Source organism: Alosa pseudoharengus, unplaced genomic scaffold (assembly GCF_046254945.1).
Source record: "Alosa pseudoharengus isolate Yale_2024_CS ecotype anadromous, Long Island Sound unplaced genomic scaffold, YU_APseudo_1.1 YU_APseudo_1.1_scf_18, whole genome shotgun sequence".
NCBI classification, from domain to species: domain Eukaryota; kingdom Metazoa; phylum Chordata; class Actinopteri; order Clupeiformes; family Clupeidae; genus Alosa; species Alosa pseudoharengus.
Genome location: NW_027468650.1, coordinates 18,983,734 through 19,011,590, shown reverse-complemented (window position 1 = coordinate 19,011,590; position 27,857 = coordinate 18,983,734). Strand labels below are relative to the sequence as shown.

The following is a 27,857-nucleotide window of genomic DNA, read 5'->3' as shown; positions in this document are numbered from 1 at the left end:
GGATTTCTGAGTGCTGTGTCTCCTCATAAGAAAGTCTCTGGATTAACTAGCTGAACAACACAGGCGACCACTTCTGCATAATTTCATGGAGTGCTGAAATGTGGTGGCTGTGAACTTATTGCAGTATCATCATAATTATTGCACCTGTGTGTGTATGGCTAAAATTCTGAAAAAAGTGCACCAGATTGATGAGAGTGAGAGAGAGAGAGAGAGAAAGATATAGATAGATAGATATAAGCCAATCTAACCTCTGAATTTCTTTTCAAAGTGCACCAGATTGATGAATTTAAACGCTAGTTAAGTTTTCTTGCAGGGGGGCATGCCCCCTGGCAAACTTACATAGTGCGGTTATAGCCGATAGAGGGCCGCGAAAGCGAATGCAGAATTGCCGTTCACCCTGTTACGAGTTGATGAACCACTGAAACGATTTTGGAAACATTATTTTAAGGTACAAAAAACTCTTTGGTGTTGCTTTAAGTTAAGATAGGAGAAGCAATTAGGATATTTTTCTGTAATAAGGCTTCAGGATGACATGGGCTATTGTAGCCTAAGTGTAAACTACCACAACCTGCATCTTTGTAACCAGCATTTGACACATCGGCAACACTAACATTGGAGCCAGTGCGCATGTGTGAATGAGTTGACAGCTTAGCCTACAAAACCCAGTGACTCTCGTAGAATTAATTTCCTCAGGTAAGATTTGAAAATGAATAGGAACGGCAGCTGTTCCTTATCTATGTAACACCTCTACTTTGCTGAAGATACGTCTAACCGTCTAATGTCAATTCTCATATTTGTCAATCGTATGGGCTAAATTAACCACATCTCATAGCAGTCATTGCTAGCTCGCCATAGCTAAGTCTGGAGCCTGCTTTAGTGTCAGAATCTACTTGCTGGCGGATAGAAGCTTTGTGCTTTCACAATAATGTTAAAGGTTCGGCTACGGTAGTAGACTGTTAAAAGTTTACAGAAACAGCTTGTTTTGAAGCCTGTGTTAGTAGGCTACGTTGTCCACATAGGAGCGGCTTGTTCAAGTAGCATAGAAGTCCTGTCAGGTCATCAGATGTTAGGCTACGAAATAAAGTGGGCAGCAGAGATTGGCAGTTTCCGTCATTAGAAAGTTAAAAGCTGACATGGTGCCATCGGCATTTTAGTAGTTAGGTAGCTTTGTCTTCGTTTTACCGTGTTCGTCGTTGACTATTTTAGTTATATCACGTAATTTGTTGATTCTTATCAGCTGAACTCTTCAGCCAGGTAGATGAGCTACTTTGTGAAATCACCTGTTTTAGTTGCACAGGTAGAACTATGACCTAGGACTTTTACCTTCTCCAGCCGAGTTTTACATCCTGGTCCTGGAAATGTGAACTTCTAATATCTCACGATAGGCAGGCATATATTCTATCAACAGTTTCATATTCTCTGTTTTCACCTTGATATACACAAGTCCAAATGAATAAATCAAATGTATATTGAATGGATTTCGAGAAAATTACTTGATTTCCCTATGCAGACGCACAGATCAGCCATTACAGTATGAGCATTGATATGTGAAGTGAAGAACACTGATTAGCCTATGTTGTTATTAAGGCTGTCACTGAATGGGATATACTATAGCCTAGGCAGTAAGAAAATTGTGTCCTCAAAGTTTATGTGTTAGAAATAGGAAAAATGGGTAAGCATAAGGATTTGACTGACTTCGTCCAGGGCCAAATTGTGATAGATGACTGGGTCAGCCCATCTCCAAAACTTCAGCTCCTTGTGGGGCGTTCCCAGTCTGTAGTGGTCAGAACTTATCAAAAGTGGTCCAAAGAAGGAAAAGTGGTGAACTAACAGTGGGGTTATGGGTGACCAAGGCTCATTGATGCACATGTGGACTGGTCCGTATGGTCTGATCCACCCTGCCTGCAATTCACCGCCACACAATATTTGGTAGGTGTGTATGATCACAGTGACCTTCTGTTTGAGGCAATTGAGGTAATTGGTAGAACTAGGCAACCTGTCCATTGCTGACATGCTGCCATTCATCGGGTTGTCCGTGTTGTATCTATCAGTCTGTCGTTGGTCATGTCAGAGAAAAGCAGATCTCATTGGGACAGCCAAGCACCGGCAGGATTTGAGTGACACAACACGGATGATTGGCAGCATGTCAGTAATGGACAGGTAGTTCTTGCAGCTCTGCCTTGAAGGAAATGGTACTGTATACTCCTCCGTCACATTTGCGCGTGTCGAAGACATGCGTCATTTTTGACGCGTACACGAAGCATACTCCAATTTCTGTTGTCCTGAATGCATGCTAGATGATTAAAGTTAGCGCCTGCGCACTACAAATTAACTGTGATACTCTGCCCCACCAACTGGGGGGCGGTACGTCGAGCCTGAAAGTAGGACACTCCCACCAGACCTCAGTTGCAGCAGGTCACTCAGAAGTTCACATCTCCACAGATCTGGCTGGAAGTCAACGAATACGGTAAATCGAAGACTAGTGGTGACCAAGGAAAATATTGTTGGATAGCCTAACACGGGTCCTGATTGCTAGTGTAGGTAGGCTTTATGACTTTGAAATATAGCTCTATGTTCAAAATTCAAAAAGCTTTATTGGCATGACAATTCATAAAGAAAGTGTTGCCAAAGCAAACAATATCTAGAACTCATCAGAACATAAAATTACATAAAGTCATAAAAATGATTATGTTTCCTTACTGCTTCCTGAGCAATAAAACAGTGAGCCTGATTCATGTGTCCCAAACATGAAGCCTGTTAAATATGTTTTATTTTTATAGGGTATAGCATAGACTAAAATCATCATGGATGATCCATGGATGGAGTGTATGGACCACTGCATTGCTGTGACAAAAGAGGCGGGGAAGGTAAGTTGACAGACTGTAGCCTATTGCCTATACAATACACTAAATTATAGCCAATAGGCCAAGGCCATTAGCTGTAACAAATTGTCATTAACAATTAACAATTTGCCCAAAATAGTAGCTAGTAGATCATTGTAAGGGGCCCCTAAAGAGACATGTGCAAAGGTTCTGGTGAGCATGAGAAACTATCTGGTGTGCACTAGAAATGTTTTACCCATGTCCTCTTATGTGCTTTGAGTTCCTGGTGAACAGGAGAAAGTATATGGCGTGCATGCCAAACTTGAAGAAAAAAACTATTTTTTGCACATGTCCCTTTAGGGTCTCCGTACTATTGAAATCCTATTTCTTAAAAATCCTTCTAAGCCAAAGTGTATTAAGCTGCACATTCGTCCATCTTACTTGATACAATATTGGTGAAGGGATGTTAAAATCACATGCAACCAATCACACCTCAAACACGGCACAACATAGACACAAGGGTTACACTCTACTTGAAGGTATCTACATAAAAGTGACATGAAACTGTCATGAACGTGTCATACAGATTATAAACAAGTCATAAATGTTTATGACATAACGCTTCTGTCACTCTCTTCTGTCAAGTGTCATTCGGTTTAGTGGTGGTTAGTGGTCGGGTTATGACAGTGTCATGTCACTCTAATGTAGATACCTTCAAGTAAAGTGTTACTGACAGAATTAGCTAAAGGTTGTCTGCTGTACCATGCTGTATAGCTGAAAGGCATTGACAAAATCTGTACAGATACTTAAAAAGGATGCCTGAACCTTACCCACACCTTTTGTCATGCAGAAAAAAGAAAATTAAGACAGACAGACAGACAGTATGGCTACAATAATGCTTGGATCGGTTCATGCATAGATTCCTGACATTTATGCGTCAAAATACCAATGTTTTTTTGTGGTGGGGGACAATAACAAATGTAGCTTTTGTATGCTTACTTAATATCATGATAGTGTGCTGTGTTTCATAGGAAATAGTGTGCCTCTGTTTTTCACTGTTCTACTGTTGCATAGGTGATCCGTGAGGCGTTGCTAAAGGACATCTCCATCATGCAGAAGAGTTCTCCTGTCGATCTTGTCACAGAGACAGACCAGAAGGTGGAAACCCTGATAATATCTTCTATTAAAAAGAAGTACCCAAACCACAGGTACCATGTTGAGACTGCTTAATTGATGTATTATGTTGATGGTGCTTACTTAAATTTTAGGAATCCTCCAGAAATTAATTACATTCATTTATGATCAATATTATCTTTAGAGAATAAGACCAACTTGGTCTAAAATAACTACAGTGCACAATGAACTAAAAATAGAAATGGACTTGCAAAAAACACTGGGCACACTTAACTCATTGAGTGCCAAAAACGTAATATTACGTTTTTAGCTTTTTTTTTAAATTGCGAAACTAGACACTCTAACACACCTTATATGTGATTTTGGGAACTCTGTGATGAATGGAAATGAAATATATGACAATCGTGAAACTCATGAAAACGCACAATCTGGACATTTTATCTGGACATTTTATCATAACTCGGTTGCCACTTTGGGTCGAATCAGTGACGCATGCACGTCAGGTCAAAACCAGGACATTTTCGTGGGTCTATCACTAGGTGGCAGTCTCGCCAGGTCTCGCTGATCACTTCCCGGAAAGTTTACACAAGTAAGTAACAGGCAACACTTCATATTTCATGAAAGACGTTATATCTCCATTTCTAGAAAAAAACAGCGATTTTGATGAAAACTAGCCACTGTTTAGCTTGGGATTTCTCAGGAACAGAGGCGTGTAGAAATACACATATATAACACAGAATATGCTGTGGCTGTACAAAAATCATCAACAATGGTCTAGATTGCTGGCACTCTAGGACAAAGCTCCCGAAAACAGCTTGGCATTCAATGAGTTAAATGTGTATTAAATATGCATTTTACTTTGTACATGAACTCAGAAGAAGACTGTCTTTCTGGAGAAATTAAGAAATTATCAGTAGACAAATCATTATTATCATCCAGTCAGAATAAATGGAACTGGTTATGTGGTTGCACAGCAACATTGCTCAACAAGTTGCCCCATATACCATCATCTTTAAAGATCCTCAAACTGTGTTGTCTGACCAATAGTCTGTGGAGGATACACATTGTCCACATTGTGCAACATCCTTCTCTTCATAACCAACTCAAAGAGCTCTCAAGAAGTCCCTTGTACAGAGCCAGGCTTCTTGCTCAGCCTGTTCAAAGTCAAAGTCAAAGTCAAAGTCAGCTTTATTGTCAATTTCTTCACATGTTCCAGACATACAAAGAGATCGAAATTACGTTTCTCACTATCCCACGGTGGAGACAAGACATATTTTACCAATTTTAAGTCCACAGACAAACATAACATTCAAGTAAACAAAAAAGTAAGTAAATAAGTAAATAAGAGGGCACATATAATGAAAAAATAAGAGCAGCAAAATTTGGTTGAAATTGTGCATAGACAGTCAATAAAATAAAATACTAGTGCAAAGTCAGGCCAATAAGAGGCTGAGGTAGTTCTGTTTGACCTAAGTAAGAAATAAAGTGGCATAGTGGTGCAAGTTATGTAAGAGCAGCAGAAGTGTTGTGTTTTCAGGACAACAGCAACAAGTTGCAAAGTGTACAAGTGTGCAAGTGGAGTGGTGCAGGCGGCCATTGTGGGTCCAATGTCCATCTCGTTGTGTTTTTCTGCATGCATGTGGTGGTGTGACTTGATGTGGTGTGGCTTGTCAGCCAGTCACAGTTAGAATTTGCATTTTCACACAGCCCAGTCTACTTGCCAGAGGGTGTTTTGATATTTTTAAATACAGGATGAAGTGCAGGCAAAGAACTCCACTACTTAAAGCATGGTGTTAGGGCACATTCACACCAGACCCTTTGGTCCGGACCAGTTTCATTTGAACCGTTGGTTCGGTTAATTAATAGAGAAGAGGCTAAAGTTGAGATGACTGGAGTCTCTGATTATTTTCTTGGCTCTGAGCTGACATCTCCTGGTGTAAATGTCCTGAAGACAGGGTAGTGTACTCCTAGTTGTGTTCACTGCTGACTTCACCACACTCTGCAGGGCTTTACGGTCTTGCTGTGTACTGTTCCCATACCAGGCCGTTAGATGGTGAAATCGATTCATATAACGGTCATATAAAAAACACACTATTCTATACCATAAGGTACCAATCATGATCAGATCAATGTTTAATCAGGATGGTGAGTGAAACTATCATTTCCTTTCAGAAACATTTGTGGGTGATTCCAAAATTTGTAACACTACTGTATAAAAAGATCATAATTTGACAATATTCTCTCCTCTCATTTAAATAGCCTTACTTTCTATCTTATCTGCATTTGGTCTACTACAGCTTCATAGGGGAGGAGTCTGTTGCTGCAGGGGCTCCCAGTATTCTAACAGACAATCCTACTTGGATCATTGACCCCATCGATGGAACAACCAACTTTGTTCACAGGTGGGGAGGGGATGGGGTTTTTAGAATTTCACTCATTTTAGTCAGGATATAGTATATGGCTGAGAGATGAAGCCAAAATCACAGCTGTGGAACTAATGAATTGAGATTTTATTTATATGTATGTGAACTATCATCCATGTAACCTCCATTGTGAGAAAGCAAATCCTAGGCTCAAACTCACCACTACAGATACAGGGGGGTCGGTGTGTTAGCAGGGGGGCTGGAACCCATGCTTCGTCTCTTGCATATTCACTGTTCCACTGGCATACACGTAATTAAAGTTCTGTATGCACGTATGTCAGTCTTTTTGCTAGGCATGTACATTCTTAATAACTTAAAGGTTGTATCAGCGATAGCGGGGATACGTCACTTCTGTTGATGTTCAAACAAAACAGAGAGCTAGCTCGCTACTCCCTCCCCTTCCCTCCCGTGCAATTAAAACTCCTAAACTCGCATCTCGTCGTTTATTGGTTGAAACACTTTATTTTGGCTTTGAGTGGGTTGCCAACCCTTGTTGGTAGCAATTGTTTATGTGTACAGATCTTGGAGCCTAGGCTGCCTACAGAGACACATTTTTTTGACGGCCTGCTTATGGGACAGACAGCTAGCAGATCGTTGCGAAAGATTAAATTAATGTGATAATTTATGTGTGGGCCTTTTTTGGGCCTGAAATCGTTGATACAACCTTTAACTTAACCTTGACTGTAGCTTCTCAACAGACTGAAATCACACATGGTTGATGTTTAGCATATATTATGCCCGCATTGTCAACACTTGATCTGTTCTGAAATTGATAGTTTCCTTGTACCTTGGTGTCTTTTACTGTAAAGAGAAGTTGACCTTGAGGTACAATCCATCAAACAGTCACTGCACTGCATCTTACACAGCAGCAGCAGAAACATGTTAAGTGCCTTTATTCCTCTTTTTGTCTTTTCCCCCATTCTGCCAAGGTTTCCTTTTGTCTCTGTATCAGTTGGTTTCACAGTGAACAAAGAGGTATGCTTCTTTTGTTACTACCTATTGATATCTAAAGTTTACAGTGTACATGGCTAGATAGATGGAGTGATAGATAATTCCTAATACAGCATGAATCAGGTGATTTATGTAAGTTCTGATACTTACAGAATAACTGTTAAAAAAAAAACATTTTAATAATCCTAAAAGTTTTAATGTAAACATTTAATTAGGACACAATGTTTTCAATCTGAATAGTTTTTTTAACCTACATTTCAGATAGAATTTGGAGTGGTCTACAGCTGTGTTGAGGAGAAGATGTACACAGCTCGCAAAGGAAAAGGAGCATTCTGCAACGGAGTCCCCATCAAAGTGTCTGGTCAACAAGGTCAGTCAGTCTACACAGGTTGATTTCAGCTATGGTCAGGGGTCCTCTGTGATGACTGTCTTACTGCTTAAGACCATCTGAGGTTTAGTCTGTAGTTTTGCTTTCACACTATTGCTCAGTTATACTGTAAGTTTAGCATATGCTATACTGATGCGACATTTAACAAGAGGGACATATTTGTCCAGAAGCAAATATTTGCATAGTGCAGTCAGCTTTTGTACATTTGTCCAAACTGTAAGGTTGTGACAAATAGGGAAGACTTACTGAATGGCTGTACATTTCAAGACTAATTAATTTGCTTATTGGTGTGACACAGGGATTGTTCAGTTCCATCAGGCCTTGAGCTCTGTTGGGCAGATGTGCGCCTTGAAACATGTCAATTGGTTTTTAATAATGCCATGTATCCTCTCCTCTATACTCAGATATCACAAAGTCCCTGGTGCTAACAGAAATGGGCTTCAAACCAGATGCACAGAACTTTAGAGCAATGATGACCAACATGGAGTCTATCCTCACAATCCCTGTGCATGGGTGAGTGCTAACATTAAGTGCATTTGGTCTGAACATGACATCCCTTACAATACCATACATCATTTGAAAGAAGAATGTGTTTCAAAGTGAACTCAACAAAATTAGTCTGTCAGTATAAGGAGTCACGACTTCAGATCATGTCAACCACAGAATCATATACTATTGTACTACTACTATTTTACATTTCTTATGAGCTTGTATGAGCTAACATTACTGATTGTAAATCATCACGGTAGGATTCGGGCCCCAGGCAGTGCTGCTGTGAATATGTGCTTGGTGGCGTGTGGAGCAGCTGATGCGTACTATCACATTGGCATCCACTGCTGGGACATGGCAGGGGGTGCAGCTATTATCAGAGAGGCAGGGGGAGTAATCATGGATATCACAGGTGAGTCAGCAGAACACCTGCTGTATGGAGGCAGCTAGTAAAAATGTGTGTGTTTTCAGAATGGGCATTGTATTGTAGAATGCAGTCAAGTTTGGAAGTATATACATAATAAATGAATACATTAATGCATACATGGGCAACATACGGCCCGCGGGCCACATCCGGCCCGTGGGCTTTCCCTGACCGGCCCGCGTAAGGTCTGTGAAAGAACAATAGTCAAGAGCCTAGCATAGAGATAATGCATGCATACGTCGGCGTAAACCTTTCAAAGTTTTGTGTCTCTTATGTCTGCGTCGCTCACCACCGCAAAGGTTGTTAGAACGAACTCCTACTGCTGCTCGTTGGCGATACGAAGTGTTCATTTCAAAACGTTACTGGCAGATAGACAGTTTACAATTGGATAACCCCGTAATTGTAACCAAATGTCTGAGTTTATTTGCAAAGCTTATGTTAGCGAACTAGTATGATGCTACTACCCACAGGTTGCTTGAAGCAGCCGGCTCAACACACAGAGCGAGTTGACCAATCACAGTTATGTGCATAAAGTTAAAGCAAAAACATAGCCTACATTTTTAAAATAGTTTTCTTTGTGCATGTTGATTAACTAATGACAGCCTATTATTGTCTGCTCCACATTTTCGTAGTCTAATTCTGCATAGAGTTAATTTAATGATGGTAATGATTTAATGATGAAATATTGCTGAGTGTTGATGAAATGGTGGCACTGGCCTATCGGTTGTACTGACTCCTTCACATTTTTATGACCTAGAATAATTATATAGATATTGTAGTACTTTTTTATATCAGTCTTTGAAAACTGAAAAAAAATGTCATGTCAAAAAATAATTTTCGAGAATGAGGATTAAATACTGGACATAGATTAAATATTGTCTCCCTCACATTTTCATCTGTTCTTACGACTAGTAAACAAAACCATATGATTTACTTAATGTTATACAAGAACAGAATAGAATTGAACAGAATTGAGTTCAGACTTGAGTTCGGTATTTTGGGTCCGGCCCTCCTCAACAATCCCAGTTTCCCACTCAACAAAAATATAAACCCAACAGTCTTTTTTTATTTTCATATTTATTTATATTCCTATTTTTGTCCAAATCTAAAGATTTATTCCAGTGTTTCCCATACATTGACTTATTTGTGGCGGCCCACCACAATATCAACATTGACCACCACACAATGATTTTCCAGGTTGTACTAAATTGTGCTTAAATCTGATTAGCATCATAACCACGCTGCGCTAATTTGTTAAAAAATGTTGCATTCCAGTTAATTCTGCTAACTTACCACCACAAATAGAATTCAACTATGTGGGAAACACTGTATTCTATGCACACAAAAGCCTTATTTCTCTCAGATTTTATTTACTTTTATTTGAAAGTCTATTAGTGAGCACTTCACCTTCAATAAAATAATCCATCCACCAGGCAGGTGAGGCATATCAATGATGATATGGTGTTTAATGGTCACATTAAAAGGACACTATAAACTATATGTCGTTCTCTCATGCAACACAATGCCACAGTTTTGAGGGAGTAGGCAATTAGCAAGCTAACAGCAGGAATGTCTTAGAGAGCTGTTCATGAAATGAGTGTTCATTTCACTACCATAAGCTGCCTCTAACATTGCTTCTGAACAATGTAACTGTAACCACGCCAGACCAGGACAGTCACATTGTTTTTATCTGAGAGATTATAGTATCTGAGATCAGCCACCCAGACAGCTGATGAAATAGTCGGTTTGCTCAAGGGCAGAATTTCTGCACAAGTGGTCAGAAACCATCTCGGGGAAGGCCATCTGAGTGCTTGTTGGCCTGACTGCAGTCGTAACTGACTTGATTGGACAAATGTTCACCTTCGATGGCGTGTTGCACTTTGGAAAAGTGTTCTCTTCACAGATGTATCCCGGTTTACACAGTATCGGGCAGATGACAGACAATGGTGTCCAGGGAGTGAGGGGTTTCCAAATGTCAGTGTTGTATGACCAAAGACAGTAAAATAAATGGACAGAGTCGCCCCATAGACTTCGGTAGAGGCAAGTGAAGTCAATTTGAACCCGACTGGTCGACTTTGTTTCTGCGCATCCTCAGTCCAGGCGAGTAAGAAACATGTGACGTTATAAGAAACAGACTGAAACACAGTAAGTCATCTGGTAGCTGTGCTATAAAAATTGATAATGTGCTCCGAGTTCGAATGCAACTCTTGGTGATGATTTGTTCTGACATAGTTGCCAAAACTTAATTGTTTTTAACCCCTCGATGCTTTCCTTAATATCTTACCTGCAGTCTTCCCTCCGGCTGCCTTCGAGTTTCTTATCCATAGAATACGGTTACTTCTGTCCTGTACGACGCAAAGTCACATGCCCATTACATAATTTTAGCATTGTTTTCGGAAGAAAGTTTATTACTCAGCGTTGGTTAAGATCGTCTTGGTAGTGTATAGGTCTAATTGAGTGCCTGTCACTTTAAGACGTTTGAGGGAACCCTTGCAATTGTAACAGTTGAAAGGCTGCTGATGTGTGGATGCAATTCATAACGTTTTCTACATAGTTAAAATAAAGGATCGTACTTCTCCTTGGGACAAGCACTTTTGAATTTTGGAAAACACTGTTCCATTTAGATCGGGATTTTGCAAACATTCAGTGTCAGAGTCAATAAAATGAGCCCTTCAACAAAATTGACAAGCAGCTGTAAGTAGGCTAAGCATGCTAAATTCAACATCCAAACAGTAATATAACGTTAGCTTTGAGATACTGCTTGATTTCATAACTTAACTTAGTTTAGTCTCTTCAATGTAGCCTACTATGTTGTGATAAGACCTTAGCAGAGTTCACTTCAATGCAGCAGTTTTGAACAAATTTGCACAGCATGGTCACGATGCTAAGCGGATTTAATAGCAATTTAGCCTGACGTCTTCTATGCAATGCTTCTATGTTGCAACAACAATCCTTCAACAATCGTGAATATTTTGTTAATGCACATACAGAGGAGTGGCAGCCGGCTACAAGAGAGAGCGGGCCGGGGCAAGGAAAGGCTGCGTGCGTAAAAAGCGCAGCTCAATGGCAATGCAAGGATTTGACCTTATATTTAATTTAAATTAAATTAAATTAAACATAGAATATTAATCTGTGGCGGCCGATTTTTATTTTGAGGCGCCCCGCCACAGATTAGTCAATTTATGGGAAACACTGGAGCGTATGCTCGCCGAACGTTTGCCTACCCCCTTGTGTACGATAGGGTTCTAATTGACCTTTTGCAGGACTCTGCCCCAAAACGTTTTGTGTCTAATCCTGCATAACCAACGGCCTCTATGCAGGGAAACTATGTCATTATTGGACAATCGGCAACATGCCAAAAAGGTGTGCATATGTAATTCAAACACTTGATATTCATAGAGATTGGAGGCAGGTGTGTGTTTTTCCCTTTTCCCAAACTAAGGGTGAATTCGGGTAATCTGGGACAATTTTTGCAAATTTTACTTCTGCGCCTAATTACAATATAGCCTATATCTAATGAAAGAGATCAACATCCTATACCTTTCTGTAATCCCCAAGATGTTTTCTACACAAATCAGAAGACAAAAAATAGATGTCATACCAGAGGAGACATTACACACCTTTTAGTGTTCCTTGCACCAACAAAACAAAAATGAGAAGAATTTGATAATTTGGGACCGGTTGTTTGCTAATCTGGGACATTCAAATCCAATGGAATATTAGTTGATGCTAATTTATAATGGGAAAAGCTAGCTAGCCTAGCACTAACTTTTAGTGTATATAGACAGTAACAGACTGTTAGACAATGTCTGCCATAAATTATGTTTTAGTTTATACTACTGCAACTTCATGAAGTCCCTAATGCATATTTCCCTAAATTAAACAGTTTAATTGACTGTCCCAGATTACCCAAAACATGCTGTCCCACATTATCAAACACATGATAAAGTGGGACAGCCAAAAAAATGTCTTAAAACAATACATTAAAACTGATTTTCAACACATTGGTGCATATAGGCGAGGATCACTTTAGGCAGCGGCAAGCGTAACACAACACTCAGACCATAATAATAATCCAAGACGTTCTATCTCGTTTCTAAGTTACACTAGCGGTCAACATTGTTACGTTCCTAGCTGGCAAAATGGATGCTAGCAATAGAAATTTGCTCTTGATTGCTTTAGGAATGGAAGGAGAGGAAAGGGAGAAAGAAAGAAAAAAGCATTCAGTTTCGGTTCATGACACGCTGCTATCACGAAAGTATTATGGGGAATACCATTAACTAGTGGTGCAGCTCCGCCTAGCTGACGACTGTTTTCGCATGCATGTTCGACTGAACAAGCAAATGATTGCACCAAAGATACAAAAAGCAGACACCAAATTTAGAGAAGCCATCAGCCCAGCTGAACGTCTTTACATTTGTCTAAGGTAAGTCTTAAAACATAAAGTGAAATGCAAAATAAGATCATGTTTCAATGATATAGGCATTACATGTTCATCATTTCTAAAGAAGAACCTCAGTAGCCTATCCATAAAAGTTTGAATACAATGTAGGCTACGAATATAATTTAGACTACATGGTATTAAATTATCATGTTATTAAATTTAATTAATTTCCCCTTAATTAATTAATTTCCACTGTGGTGGGAATTGCGAAGGAGGTCTGTGAGGCTATCTGGACCTGTTTGGTGCAGGAGTACATGCCACCACCAGGGAAAGAAGAGTGGAAAGCTATTGCTGAGGATTATGGGAGGCTCTGTGACTTTCCTAATTGTGTTGGTGCAATTGCCGGAAAGCATGTAGTAATCCTGGCCCCTGCTAACAGTGGTTCCTTATACTTTAATTATAAGGGAACATTTTCAATTGTATTGTTGGCAGTTGTGGATGCCCACTATCGTTTCCGCATGATAGATGTTGGTGCTTATGGAAAGACCAGCGATTCTGGGATCCTATCAGCATCGATCTTTGGAAGGGCACTGCGTCAGGGAACCTTACTCTCGAAGATGCACCTCTTCCCGGTGCCGAAGAACTTCGAGCAATGCCATATGTCTTTATAGGGGATGAAGCCTTCCCTCTTCAGCGACATCTGATGAGACCATTTCCTGTGAAACGGCTTAAGGGAGAGAGGCGCATGTACAACTATAGTTTCTCTGGTGCCAGGAGAATGGTTGAATGTGCATTTGGCATTCTTGCAAACCAGTGGCGAGTGTACAGAAGAATGTTAGGGGTATCACCAAAGGTCGCTGAATCAGTAGTTAAAGCAACATACATGCTTCACAACTTCCTTTGATGGCACTCAGATAGAAAGGATGTAGATGCCTCCAAGTTCGTATCTGCAAACTTACCACCAGCTATCATGGCTAAACATCTCAAGACTCAGCAGCAACAATGCCACAAAGATTGCAATTGAAACTAGAGAGAAGCAGGTGCTGTCCTGGGTCTCACTGGATGTGTGACCAACCCTTGAGGACTCAAGTGGGCCATCCTCTGACTGTAGGTTTTGTAACTCGCACTTGAACATTTCATATCACTGTGTCAAGTTGGGGTAAAAAAAAGCATTTGGTGGTTATTAACTAGATGTACCGCATAGCGGTACAAAATATGACCGCCGCTCAGTCCTGTACATCCATTCCGCGAAAATAAATCATATTAATGAATTTGTCTCCATCTTCTACTCCATCGCCCACTCTTGAAACTTTTGTGTATGCTTGTTTGGCACACAAAGTAGCCTACTGGCGCTGCAAAGATGAATAGATTTGTTTCTGGGCCAAAACATTTGTAGCATTGTTATAAAACCTTTAAAATCTCTAAACAATCACAAGTAGAACAGTTCATCACAGTCCTTACAACTAGACTGATGAAAGGTACACCTGTAGGCTACATTGTATTTGGGAAAAGCAGAAGGTAGCAGCATAATGTATTCATTTATTTATTATTAAACAAAACAATCCATGTCAGTTCCATGCAGTTTTCAACAGCTATCAAGAAGAGAGGTCATGTCAAGGATTTTTGTGAATGTTTCTTCTACATTCAAGTTTAGTCATGTAGTTCATATGATATTCAGCTTTATTGTCAATGCACAAATGAAATACCAGTAGTCTAAAACAAAATGCCGTTTTACCCAGTGGAGCAAATAACTGACATGTCCAAAAGGGCCTTCATGAAATGCGTTGCGAGACTGTTACACATTTTAACGGGCAAAGTTGAAGAGCTACTGTCCGTTATTGTTTGTGCAAATAATATGCTGATTCATGTTCCCTTGGATTTTGCAACTATGAGGTCCATGGTTAGTCTGGCTTTCGCCAGACCAAGCTCAATCTTTTGACGCAATCTTTTGATTTTCACCCAGCCTAGTCCATGCTAGGCACCCGATAGAAATATTGTTTAATTTTGCGATTGAGATATCCACGCACTGGCGCCCCCCCCCCCCCCCCCCCCCCCTGCGACGTGTTCGCCCCCCGGTTTCAGAGCTGTTGTAAATGCAAAAATGCATAGAGGGAGTTATGACAAAACCGTGACTGTTAACAAACATAAGGTAGGCCCTATGCTAGGCCTATTACACAACACAAGTTGTCACCAGCCTATGCTGGCGACCCAAATAAAATCTCCTTTGGAACCAATGGCTTACACCTTACAGTATCAAGCTGCCACCTCTTGGCGAAAAGTTATGCATATCAGTAGTAATACATTTCAAGTAGCTGTGTGAATCACCGAAAGGGCGAATGAAGTGGACACTTCTAAATGGAACACAACCCACTGTACAGTAGCTCAAGGTCTGTGGCTAAAGCAGCCATAATGAAAGCGTTATCATTGTTTGGATACTTCACACACACGTGTTTTTTAATCGCATATACTACAACTACCAAGCTGGAATCAAAGCACATCGACTCCTCTCTCACACCCTAAACACGCACTTCGAACAAACAAAAAGCGCCTCAGTCTCACGATATAGCCATAGGCAAAACTGTATCTGACCGGTGTAACGTTGGTACTAAATCATTCATCGCAAAGAATGATTTTTGTAGCACGTGCAACAAATATGTGTAGGTACAGCCCTGCCCTGAATACATCTCAACGTGCGCTCTAAAACATCTGGTTTAAATGGAGATGTAGATCATCACGGGTGCGTTAATAAATCTACATTGCCGCGAGTTGACACAAATTATTCACTTTGACGAATTTATGTAGTTTCAGTTACTTTACTTTGAGCCATGCTCTTCCTTACTTGAATCACCTTTGAAAATAGAGGATTGAAGTAGCCTATATGGGTGTTTGGGAATGAACGTTGACTGCTTTTTGAGACTTCGAGCAGAAATGTCCCAGGCCGGTGTTTAGGATGCATCATAGACAGGTTATCTTTCAGGCCTATATATTTTCCATTTAAAAACCATCACGTAGCGAACATATTGTGGCTAACTCACTTAGCTCCTGTTAGTAGCCTTGGTTATGGTCATAAGCAAATGAGATGACAGTCGAAAGATACAATTAGTGCTGTTATCAATTTGCTTGGTAGCCTATAAACGCATTTATGGTTTTCTACAAATACATCAATAATCAAATCATTGTCTTCAGGATCTTCTCCAAGACACATCCTCTACATACTTACAGCATACTGCCCCCACCTACCCACACACACACTACACACACACACACACAGTCACTGCTCCACTCCCCTCCCGCCCACACACACATCTTCACTGTCATCACTCACATACATCATACTTGCAGTACACTGCCCCCCCCCCTCTCCCCTACATACACAGCACATTATTTCATCAGGAAGCTTCTCCAACACACATCCTCAACATACTTACAGCACACTGCCCCCGCCCCCCAATACACAGCACATTGTCTCATGAGGAAGCTTCTCCAACACACATATTGCACACTGCCCTCTCCCCACATACACAGCACACTATCCCATCTCCCTTGTCATCCCCCCAACACACACACCAAGACCCTTGGCAGTTGGGTTAGCCCCTTGAGCCGTGGATATGCCCAAGGTTTCTTCCTTGGTAAGGGAGTTTTTCCTTGCCCCTGTTGCTCTTGGGTGCTCCTTGTTGGTGCCCCCCCCCCCCCCCCAATCGCAATCCTCCCCCACCTTTCTTATGCAGCCCTTGCCACTTAATCTACTAAACCCCTCTTCTACTGCACTTTTTACCCCCCCCCATAAATGCACAAATAGGCTGACACCATACTTAATTTCACTGCATTTCTTACTTCCAGTAACTATATGCATGTGACAATAAACTTCCTTGTATCCTTGTATCCTTGAAAATTGGCCTCCATCACTCAACCATGCTAATGGTAACATTATTTTACCTACGTTCTGCTATTGATAGGATTAACGTAGCCTACCTGCAGTAAAAAACAAGCATGTCCGATAAACATTTTCAGATTTATTTCGGCTTCAAGAGGAAATGGGAATTACATGTCATGCAGAAATCATCCTACCCTTAGACGTTCTCTGCGGTAAACTACTGTAGGCCTACTGTCTTGTCCTTGTAGGAAGCGTGTCTTTCCAACCCACTTTAGATTAACTTCCAACAAAATTACGTCTCACTGCAACGATGCGCCATCTAGTGGACAAACGACTACGGGACGCCAATACTGGAAATGCAGCCAAATTATTATGATGAATATTTGGTTTTCCTTTAATCCTACTAAATTTGTAATTATGTATCGGCCGTTCTAATTGCCAATACTGATGGTATACGTGCCTGTGTGTGTGTGTGCGTGTGTATATGTGTGCACGACCATCTACAGGCCAATGAGTGTACAGTACAGTCACTAAATGTACACATAACTTCATTTTTTAGACCCCCCCATGGATGAAATTCTACGAAACGTGGCATACCCCCAGAGAATGTCAGGTTAATCATACACATAAAATTTGGTGCAGTTCTGAACTTCTTAACTGAAGAGAGGGGCGATTAAAGCAGAATTATATTGCATTTTCATTTTTTACCGGGGGGGTGCAAATCACAAATGAGTGATTATGGGCTAGGTTTATGTGGGCCCTTGAGACCAACATACCATAAAAATTTCTTCATCCTCGGTGCCACGGTTCAGGTAGTTATTTAGGAAAAACTGCATTTTTTGGGTTTCGGGGGGCCCAGCGCGGAGGAGGAGTGGCCCCCGGGGACCAAACGAAATTTTTCCGTAAAAGTCTAGTGGGGCTACATACCCACCAAATTTCATGTGCCCCGGTGTTTCGGTGCCCCGGGTATCGTTGACCAAAATTTCAGGAAGTAGATGACGGGGTAAAAAAAAACAAACAAAAAAAAAACTTTGACAATCCCTATATGACCGCTTCGCTAGCTTCGCTAGCGGCGGTCATAATAATAAGTTAATAAGTAATATCTAGCACAAAAACTACACAAGGACAAATAAAGAAACTAATGTAGCATCAAAAGCAATCAAACCTCTCTTTCTGTGGTGATGATAGGGAGTAGAAGGCTTTCTACTGTATTTGGTTGGCTCTTCAACATATTGGATGTGGTTTGCCTGTCCTGCAGATAAGGCTTCAGAAATGACCGGATACTCATGAACTGCCATTTGGTGTTGTAACTGGCACCTGACCCACTCTTTTTTAATTCCTTCTCCGCATTTTTCTCTTTCTTATAGCGATCCCTGAGAGATTTCCATTTAGTCTTACACACCTTTTCTATCATGAACATACATATCAGAATAACATGTTAACGTTACCAATGTAGATACATACTGTAACAGTTGCTAGGCACATCAGCTGACTTTTGTTTAGTTCGTTATTTAGCTAGGCTAACGAGCTTAGCAAGTAAGCTTAGCAAGTAGGCTACATTGGTTAAATCAACAGAACAGACTTAAAATCACTAACCAGAAATTCCCACAACATGGCTCACAAACTCCAATTTTTTTTATTATGTTGTGATAGTCCTTAGACGACATGTCATACAACACCGGGTGGTTTGAGACAGAGACAATCGGTTTCTCGGTGATGTCCATATAGTTGAATAAACGGTCTCGTTGATGTTTCAAACGTCCCGCCCTTAGATGAATCTGATTGGTCAAAATACCTGAACATTGATGAGCCGAGCGTTGCGCTTGAAAGTTGAACCAAGTTCAACGCTTAGCTTGCTCAACGCTAGCGTTACACCAGCGTTGCCAGCGTTCCGCTGCCGAACCATTGAGAACAAAAGGAAACCTGCCGCTTTCCGCTGCCTAATGTGATCCCCGCCATATTGTCTCTTGAACAGATCACCCACATAAATCAATAACAATAAGGCGGGGGTCACATTAGCCAGCGGCAAGTGGCAGGTTTCCTATTGTTCTCTATGGTTCGGCAGCGGAACGGTGGCAAATCTGGCGTAACGCTAGCATTGAACAAGCGAGTGTTGAGTGTTGAACTTGGTTCATCTTTCAAAGTGCAACGCGAGCGTATTCAATTGACAAACCCTTTGTGTTGCTTAGGAACAAGATAAAACTTATTATGGTTTGAGCGTTGCGTTACGTTTGCCGCTGCCGCTTGCCGCTGGCTGATGTGATCCTCGCCTAGGAACCTTGTTTTATTTTCTGACAGATTTAGATCCTTAACATTAATCTAGTCAAAATTGTAAGTCACTGGACTTGTCATATCATTCCAGGGGGCGAGGCTCTGAAAGACACTTGCCCTGCATATTTCTGTGACCTCACTACCATGAAGTCATGCAATTTCAGTCACATGATATCTATGGTAAACTTATAGTAAGAGTTTTGATGACTACATTTAGTTAGAACAGGAATTAAACATGCTGAAGCTTAAGTGTCCCACATTACCCAATGTCCCAGATTACCCAAATTCACGCTAACAGTATAGCAGAGAGGTGTCCCCAATATGGGCACTATAAAGCCACCATCAGACAGGATGCGGTTTTTGCAGTGGGAGTCGCCTTTTTAATGTTGTTTCGTATTGGCAGTAAGTTTGCGTGCTGCTGATGCGCCCTGAATGCCTCATGTGTTCATGCAGAGGCGCCCTGAGCGTCTCGAATTGAAAATGTAAAAAAAATTCAACTCAAAGCCGAAAAAGTGCCCAATGTCATTCACGTTTTTAAGAAAACATAGTGCACCTCACGTTTTACAAACGCCAATGCATGTCTCAGCACAATCCCTTCTGCCTTGCACGGGATGATATTAAAGATGTGTCAGTCCAATCTCATCCAGCCTATCTTCTCTGGAAAATTGAACATGGTCTGTTTTCCAGCTGGTAACTTTTACTGTCTATGGCTACTTCTGGGTAACTTGACTCTCGCCAGATGAATTTCGTTCCGCCTAGCTCCACTCATCCATCTGGGATCGATCCATTGGAGTGGTGCTTCAGAAGGCTGGGCCTTCTTGCATAAGATTGGATAAGCCACTTGTCCGTCATCTATTGACGTGCTACATCAACCACTCACATCGAAGCCAACCCGTGACGCTGAGAACAGTCTCACAGTCGCTTCTACGCTACGTCACATCTATGAAACTCCCGCCCTGCGTCCTGATTGGCTCTACCATACAATCTTGTGCTGAAATCACTCTCAACGGAACCGATCCCAGATGGATGTGAGTGGAGCTAGGCGGAGCGAAATTCATCTGGCGAGAGTCAGGTTAACTTCTGGGTAGTTCTGCAATGTTTGTCAGGCGTAGCAACAATAACTAAGGGGGTAATGAGGGTGAACTAATATTGTGCAGTGCACAATCAATAACCTCATCAACTCAAGTGTGCACTGCATGAAGCAACACATTTGAGAACAAAATTGGAATGAAATAAGCCTTTTGTTTGCATAGAAGAACTCTTACATCTTTTATTATTACTTACATGTTCAAGTGTTTTTATTACTTGTTTAGCATGGAATGTCCTAAATCTTGGACTTCTGCACAGTAATCACTTCTGATCTTTCAGGAGGAGCGTTTGACCTGATGTCACGGAGGTTAATCACAGCCAGCAGTAAGGCCATAGCAGAGCACATCACTCAGAAAATACAGCCATTCCCATGTGGAAGAGATGACACCGAAAACTAGTCCATCCACCTCTACCCCCCCCCCCCCCCCAATCACACACACACACACACACACACATACATTACACACACAGTAGGTCTAATTTGAATGATGGGCAAAGTTCAAAGTCTGTTTAACCAGCTAATTTAAGAACTAGGCTAAATCAAAATGGACTAGGACCTTAACAGCAAATATTGCACTCAATCAGCTGAATGCCCCCACATGCCACTCCATAGTTATAGCTAATGCTTGAGAGCTTGGCTTGTTGATAGACTTTGCACTTTGCCCACTGTTTAAATTAGGGCCCAGTATGTTGAAGTGCAAATAAGTAAGAATTTTCCTTGATAAAGCCATGTTTTTGCTAGCCTTAACTGCATTTCCATTGCCTGAAGTGAACTAGCAGATAATATGACTAAGGCTGTTTTTGTCTGTATTCCAAACACAGTTGTAGGACTGTCTTGTTTCTGAGTATATTGACCTCAAGATATGTTAGAATAAGTGGGAGACCTAATCCAAGTGAATTTTGCGCAGTTTAGTTAAATTTTATCTTACATGTTCTTATGTGCAGGCTAAGAAATTCTTAGATTTTTACCTTCAGATGTTCCGACTGCTAACTTATTGCAGTCTTTATCAAAAATGCCACGTAAGAGTTTTTTTATTTAAATCACACTCTGAGTTTATACCTCATGAGTTCTAGTTTGTATAAATGTGATTATGATGCACTTTGTTTTGCACTCTTACAGTATCATGATGAAGTAAGCCTTGTTTTAACTTAGTAATGTTTAATGTTGGTATCTCCCATAGGGATGTTTGGATTACTGCTTACCATGTCCTGTGTGACACACTGTGAACAGGCTGTGTCATGTTGCCAAAGTTATAATAAAGCCCCTTAAAGTTGTCCTGCTTTATTTAATTGTTTGTGTGTGAAACTTGCAAGTACTGTATGTTTCTTTTCTTGCTGCTAACCCAATAACCTCAATAACCTAAACCACAAATAAGGGTTAAAGCTATTTTTTGTGATTTTTCCATGCTGTTATGGGAATGTATTTCCCCCTCTTAGTCAAGCTTATAATGGGAATTCTGGTAATGTTTCATAGATTGAACAATCTTGAACAGAAAGACAAAATAAATCGTGTCAGAAAATGTGCATTGTGAAGCCGGTGTGGTTGCATGTGCAGTATGCTCTTACAGTAAGTGCACAATACCTTGAGAGGGAATCGAGAAGTCTGTTACAGCATGCTGAGGGCAGGGTTTTGTAAGGTATGATGTGTTGTGCCTGAACCTGTCCACACTCTTCTGCTGTCTTTTGAAATGTGCTGCTAAAGTATGAACTATGAGAATGTCATGAAGGACTGTCTTCTCTATTACTCTATGACAAGAGTGCTAATAGAGAAGACAGTCTATGTAATGCATAACCAAAGACATGCAATGATCAAAAACCAGTGAGAGTCTATCTTACTGAGCCATTTGAAATGCTTGTAAATGACACAAAACCTGTTAGGAAGTGGTTAGTCTTCTTAAGAAACTATTGGCAACATTTCCTCAAGCATACCATACAGTATGTATGTTACCCAAACATACTTCCCTTGTCACTAGCTGTGCACACAATGCTACGGTATTAAAAAAAAAACATTTTTATCAGACTGCCTAGTTAGAGTTTCTTTTTGTCAAATATTTGCTTGCTAAGGATGTAATCTGTAAGGTTTTCTTCAATAGACATTGACTGACTATTAGGGGCATCCATCCTTAGTTTATTTTGAATGCAAATGCAATGCCATGCAAATGTGTGGGCTTGCATGCTCTATTCTCAGCAGGACACAATGAAAATGGTGTGTGCTTTCATCTTAGTTTACATTTTTACATTTATGGTTATTTGCCATTTCATGTAGGCCTATTTGCTTCTTGAAGACCATATACTTTCTAGTTAATCCTTAATAAACTAGATGTACCACATAGCGGTACAAAATATGACCGCCGCTCAGTCCTTTACATCCGTTCCGCGATAATAAATCACACTTCAATGTGTCTCCATATTTTACTCCATCCCCCACTCTTGAAACTTTTGTGTATGCTTGTTTGGCATGCCTGAGTGTGTGTGTGTGGCTGCACAGAAAGTAGCCTACTGGTGCTGAAAAGGTGAATAGATTGTAGAATAGCCAAAGAAGATGTAGCATTGTTATAAAACCTTTAAAATCTCTAAACAATCACAAGTAGGGCAGTTCATCACAGTTCATCCATTGCAACTGGATTGATGAAAGGTCACTTACACCTGTAGGCTACATTGTATTTGGGAAAAGCAAAAGGTATCAGCATAATTTTATTTATTTATTTATTTATTTATAAATAAACAAAAACATCTCTGTCAGTTCCATGCCGTTTTCAACAGCTATCAAAAACAAAGGTCATTTTTGGATGGATGGATTTTTTGTGAATGTTTCTTCTTCTACATAAGATTTTAGTCATCTTTAGTTCATGTAATACTTTATTGTCAATGCCCAAATTAAGTAACAGTAGCCTAGTCTGAAACGTTATTGTTAATGCACAAATTAAGTAACAGTAGTCTGAAACGAAATGCTGTTTTACATCTAACCAGTGGTGCAAATAACTGACATGTCCAAATGGGCCTTGATGAAATGCGTTGCTAGACTGTTCATACACATTTTAACGGGCCAAAGTTGAAGAGCTGTTGTCCGTTATTGTTCGTGCAAATATAGGCTGATTCATGTTCCCTTGCATTGTGTAACTGAGGTCCATGGCTAGTCTGGCTTTCACCAGACCAAGCTCAATCTTTTAAGAAATCAAAAAATAAATAGCGGGCCGATCAGGCTGGGTTCACCCAGCCTAGTCCATAGGCACCCGATATTGGTTAATTTTTCGATTGAGATATCCACGCTCTGGCTATTCTAAATGCAAAAATGCATCAGGGAGTTATGACAAAACTGTAACTAACAAACTAGAACCTAATAGAAAGCTGTTAGCTTCCCTAAGCTACAGGTAGGCTTATAAGGTAGGCCTATTTACAACATAAATTGTCAATAGGCTATGCTGGCGACACAAATAAAATCTCCTTTGGAAACCAATGGCTTACGCCTTACAGTATCAAGCGGACTTAAACTGCCATATCGTGGCGAAAAGTTGTAATAAAATCGCAGCTCCATGAGTCAAGGAAAGCGCGAATGAAGTAGCCACTTCTAAATGGGACCCACTACACAGTAGCTTAAAGGAATTATCCGGAGTAAAATGCACTTTAGATCGATTTACGGATGATTGGGAGTACATACGTTGAATCATGTCATTCGGATGTGTTTTGAGAAAGTTCGATGTTACCGTTTTTAGTCAAAGCTCTAGAGTGGAAGTGAGAAGGGCATATTATTTCGCCTACAAAACGCTATTTTTATACCTCTTCTACAGTTCCAAACAACATTGCACTTACGTGGTAGTGAGTAGAGGGTCCCTAAAGCCAAACCGAAGTATCCCGAGGTCTTTATGTGGTCGGATAGAGAGTCCAGAATGAATTTCATCAAGCCAGTACCTTTCCGGAAATGTTGCCATCTTTGTTGCCATCTTTGCTGTCATCTTTAGGGGAAAGTCCGTAGGGGTCGATTGCCAAGTGTGCTCTGGAAATTCACAATTTCGTCGCCGTTTAAAAAAAAAAAAAAAAAACATAGTCCAGTATTTCTTTTGAAATTGAAATGAAGTTGTATGGACTGGACTATGTTTTTTTTTTTTTTTTTAAACGATACTTCGGTTTGGCTTTAGGGACCCTCTACTCACTACCACGTAAGTGTAATGTTGTTTGGAACTGTAGAAGAGGTATAAAAATAGCGTTTTGTAGCGGCGAAATAATAATATGCCCTTCTCACTTCCACGCTAACGAGTTTTGACTAAAAACGGTAACATCGAACTTTCTCAAAACACATCCAAATGACATGATTTGGATGTCAACTCAACGTATGTACTCCCAATCATCCGTAAATTGATCTAAACAGGGGCGATTCTAGACCTAGAGCTTTGCTGGGGCATAGGCCCCCAACTCCCAATACATTAAAAAACAAAAAAATTAACTGTGTGCGCAATATGAAATAAATGGCTAGCCTGATTTGGACCATCATATATCTCCCCTAGGTCACAGACATCCTCCTCCATACTCTGAATAGTTTTACGTCTAGCCCCCATCATGTCCTCATCCGTCTCTTGCATGTCTCTCCTCCTCCTCCTCCTCCTCCCCCTGCCTGGTACTGGACTGCCCAGCCTGTGCTCTCTCTCCCCTCTCTTCTCCCTCTCTTCGACCTTCTCCTCCTCCAGCACTCTCTCCCTCAATTGTTGTAGCAGCCACTATCCAGCAACATCCAAACACATAGGCATAAGTAGGCCTATACTCACTGCATGAATTTAATAGGCTTTCCTACTAACACAAGGGAAGCTTATTTTTAGTCAAAATTGAGATACTTCCCTCCCAGGCAAGGGTCCTATAGACATCCTGGCAATACTGCAGTTCTTTGTAGCTTAAATAGCCTACTAAAGCCTTCATACTGACTTTTGGTGATAATTAGCAAATGTAGCCTATAATAATCTACACAGATGTCTATTCTGATTCTTAGGCTACATTTGCAAATGCAGTAAACTTATTTAAGTTTGCCATTAAACAATTAATCAAATCACAGCACTGGCCATTACCAGCATAAATGTTAATGTTACCGTTAATGTGGGCAAAATTGTCATACCTCCTTCATCCTCCTCACTGTTCCTCTCCCTCTGCCTCTGTTCAGGAAGAATTTTCTGATGTCCATCTCTGAATAGTTTATCAGAAGGCTATGTTTAGTTTTACAGTAGGACAGCTTCACAAACAGTATAGGCTACTTTTACAGGACTCTCTACAGTATACGTATAAATCATTATTAATTGTCCGCATGTGTGCATGCAGCCTACTGTAGCATGGTGTGTGTGTGTGAGGGATAGAGCACAATCTGGTAGGTAAACTGTTGCTAAATTTAGGCTACAATGACGCTAAGCATTGAAAAACAGATGCTAGTTATGTGGGCAACACTCTCTAACAGCAAACAAGTTGTGAATTTGTTGTAACATTAAACAGGGGACGACTTACTCTGCTCAAAGTGATGTAACGCGCTCCAGCGGATTCCACAGTGTATGTGTGTGCAGTAGGCCTACAACAAAACACTCGGAAGAATCATGTGAACGATTTTCATTGGTTGTTGCGTTCAATCTTACCCAGCTACGGAGGTGCTATTTCCTGATTGGCTATTATGGCCCCTTTCTTTATTCCTTGTTTTTTTTTTTTATTGACTGGTAAGTGACAGGCTCGAGTCATGACTAAAGCATGCACGGAGATGCGCTCATGAATGCCGTTTCCAGCGAGAGCCGCGCTAGAATTTTACTGGGGCACTGGAGACTTTTACTAAGGCACGTGCCCCAGTGAATAAGGTCTAGTGACGCCCCTGGATCTAAAGTGCATTTTACTCCGGATAATTCCTTTAAGGTGTGTTGCTAAAGCAGCCATAATGAAATGAAGGTGTCATTGTTTGGATACTTCACACACACGTGCTTTTTAATTTCACAGACTACAACTACCAAGCTGGAATCAAAGCACATCGATTCCCCTCTCACACCCTGCACGCACTTAAAACAAAATAAACAGGCTTCTCAGTCTCACGCATGTATAGGCAAAACTGTATCAGACCGGTGTAACGTTGGTAAATCTTCCATTGCACAGAATGATTTTTGTAGCACGTGCAACAAATGACAGTCGAAAGATACAATTACAGTGCTGCTATCAATTTGCTTGGTATAACCGCATTTATAGTTTTCTACAAATGCAATCAATCAAATTGGCCTCCATCACTCAACCAACACTAACGGTAACATTACCTAGGTCCTTATTGATATTATAAGATTAACGTACCTGCAGTAAAAACCAAGCATGTCCGATAAACATCCTCAGATTTATTTCGGCTTCAAGAAGAAATGGGAATTACATTTCATGTGAACATTGTCCTATCCTTATTAGACGTTCTCTGCGGTGAACAGTCCTTGTAGGAAGCGTCCATTGTTTTTCCAACCCATTTTTAACTTCCAACAAAATTACGTCTCACTGCAACAATGCGCCATCTAGTGGACAAACGACTACTTATCGCCAATACTGGAAATGCAGCCATGATGATGATGATGAATATTTATTTTGGCTTTCTTTTAATCCTACTGAATTTGTAATTATGTATCGGCCGTTCTAATACCGATAGTATGTGGGTGCCTGTGTGTGTGTGCATGTGTATATGTGTGCACCGCCATCTACAGGCCAATGAGTGTACAGTCACTAAATGTACACATAACCTAATTTTTTTAGGACCCCCCCATGGATGAAATTCTATGAAACTTGGCATACCCCCAGAGAATGCCAGGTCAATCATACACATACAATTTGGTGCAGTTCTGAACATCTTAACTGAAGATAGGGGCGATTAAAGCAGAATAATATTGCATTTTCATTTTTTACCGGGGGGGTGCAAATCACAAATGAGTGATTATGGGCCAGGTTGATGTGGGCCCTTGAGACCAACATACTATACCATAAAAGATTCTTCATCCTCAGTGCCACGGTTCAGACAGTTATTTAGGAAAAACTGCTTTTTTTGCGGTTCGGGGGGCCCAGCACGGGGAGGGAGTGGCCCCCAGGGACGAAACGAAATTTTTCCGTAAAAGTCTAGTGGGGCTACATACCCACCAAAGTTCATGTGCCCCGGTGGTTCGGTGTCCCGGGTATCGTTGACCAAAAATTCAGGAAGTAGATGACGAAGAAAAAAAAAAAAAAAAAAAAAGAAAAAAATTTGACAATCCCTATATGATAGCGGCGGTCATAATAATTAGTAGATTGCCATAGGCAGTGGGCATAGCCAATAACCTACCTATTTTGGTAGTTGTTTAATAGATTGATTAGTTTACCATGAGGATAATAATGGCTACCCCGACGATGGAGCACGGTGTGCTTATGTTGTTGGTTCATACTCAAACACCCACTTTTTTTGACCACTAAGGCCTACTGTGCATCACATTTCCTGTCTCTTATCAGCGATGGAGATCTATAGCATGTCTCCTAAAGTGATAACACGTCAGAAATAAACTATTGCAATGATTTCGAAACAAATATGTGTTAGTTTATTTAAGAGTATTTTTCCACGCAACATGTTGACTCATATCCCAGGCACATGTGCATGCA

At 40.7% G+C, this 27,857-nt stretch overlaps 1 protein-coding gene across 4 annotated transcripts; it reads left to right on the top strand.

Annotated features, from left to right (window-relative positions):
- Positions 1 to 391: 391 nt before the first annotated feature.
- On the top strand, positions 392 to 21,524 carry LOC143131045 (inositol monophosphatase 1-like). 4 transcript variants are annotated; one of them, XM_076290416.1, is made up of 9 exons: positions 392 to 448; positions 2,781 to 2,867; positions 3,897 to 4,030; positions 6,254 to 6,358; positions 7,309 to 7,354; positions 7,592 to 7,700; positions 8,123 to 8,231; positions 8,468 to 8,619; positions 20,529 to 21,524. In XM_076290416.1, exons 2-9 carry the CDS (start codon positions 2,805 to 2,807, stop codon positions 20,645 to 20,647), a joined length of 837 nt encoding a protein of 278 aa, XP_076146531.1. In that variant the 5' UTR covers positions 392 to 448; positions 2,781 to 2,804; the 3' UTR covers positions 20,648 to 21,524. The 4 variants fall into 4 exon arrangements, with proteins under 4 accessions (XP_076146531.1, XP_076146527.1, XP_076146529.1 ...); XM_076290412.1 differs by lacking the exon at positions 392 to 448 and adding an exon at positions 622 to 693; XM_076290414.1 differs by lacking the exon at positions 392 to 448 and adding an exon at positions 706 to 2,467.
- Positions 21,525 to 27,857: the final 6,333 nt, after the last annotated feature.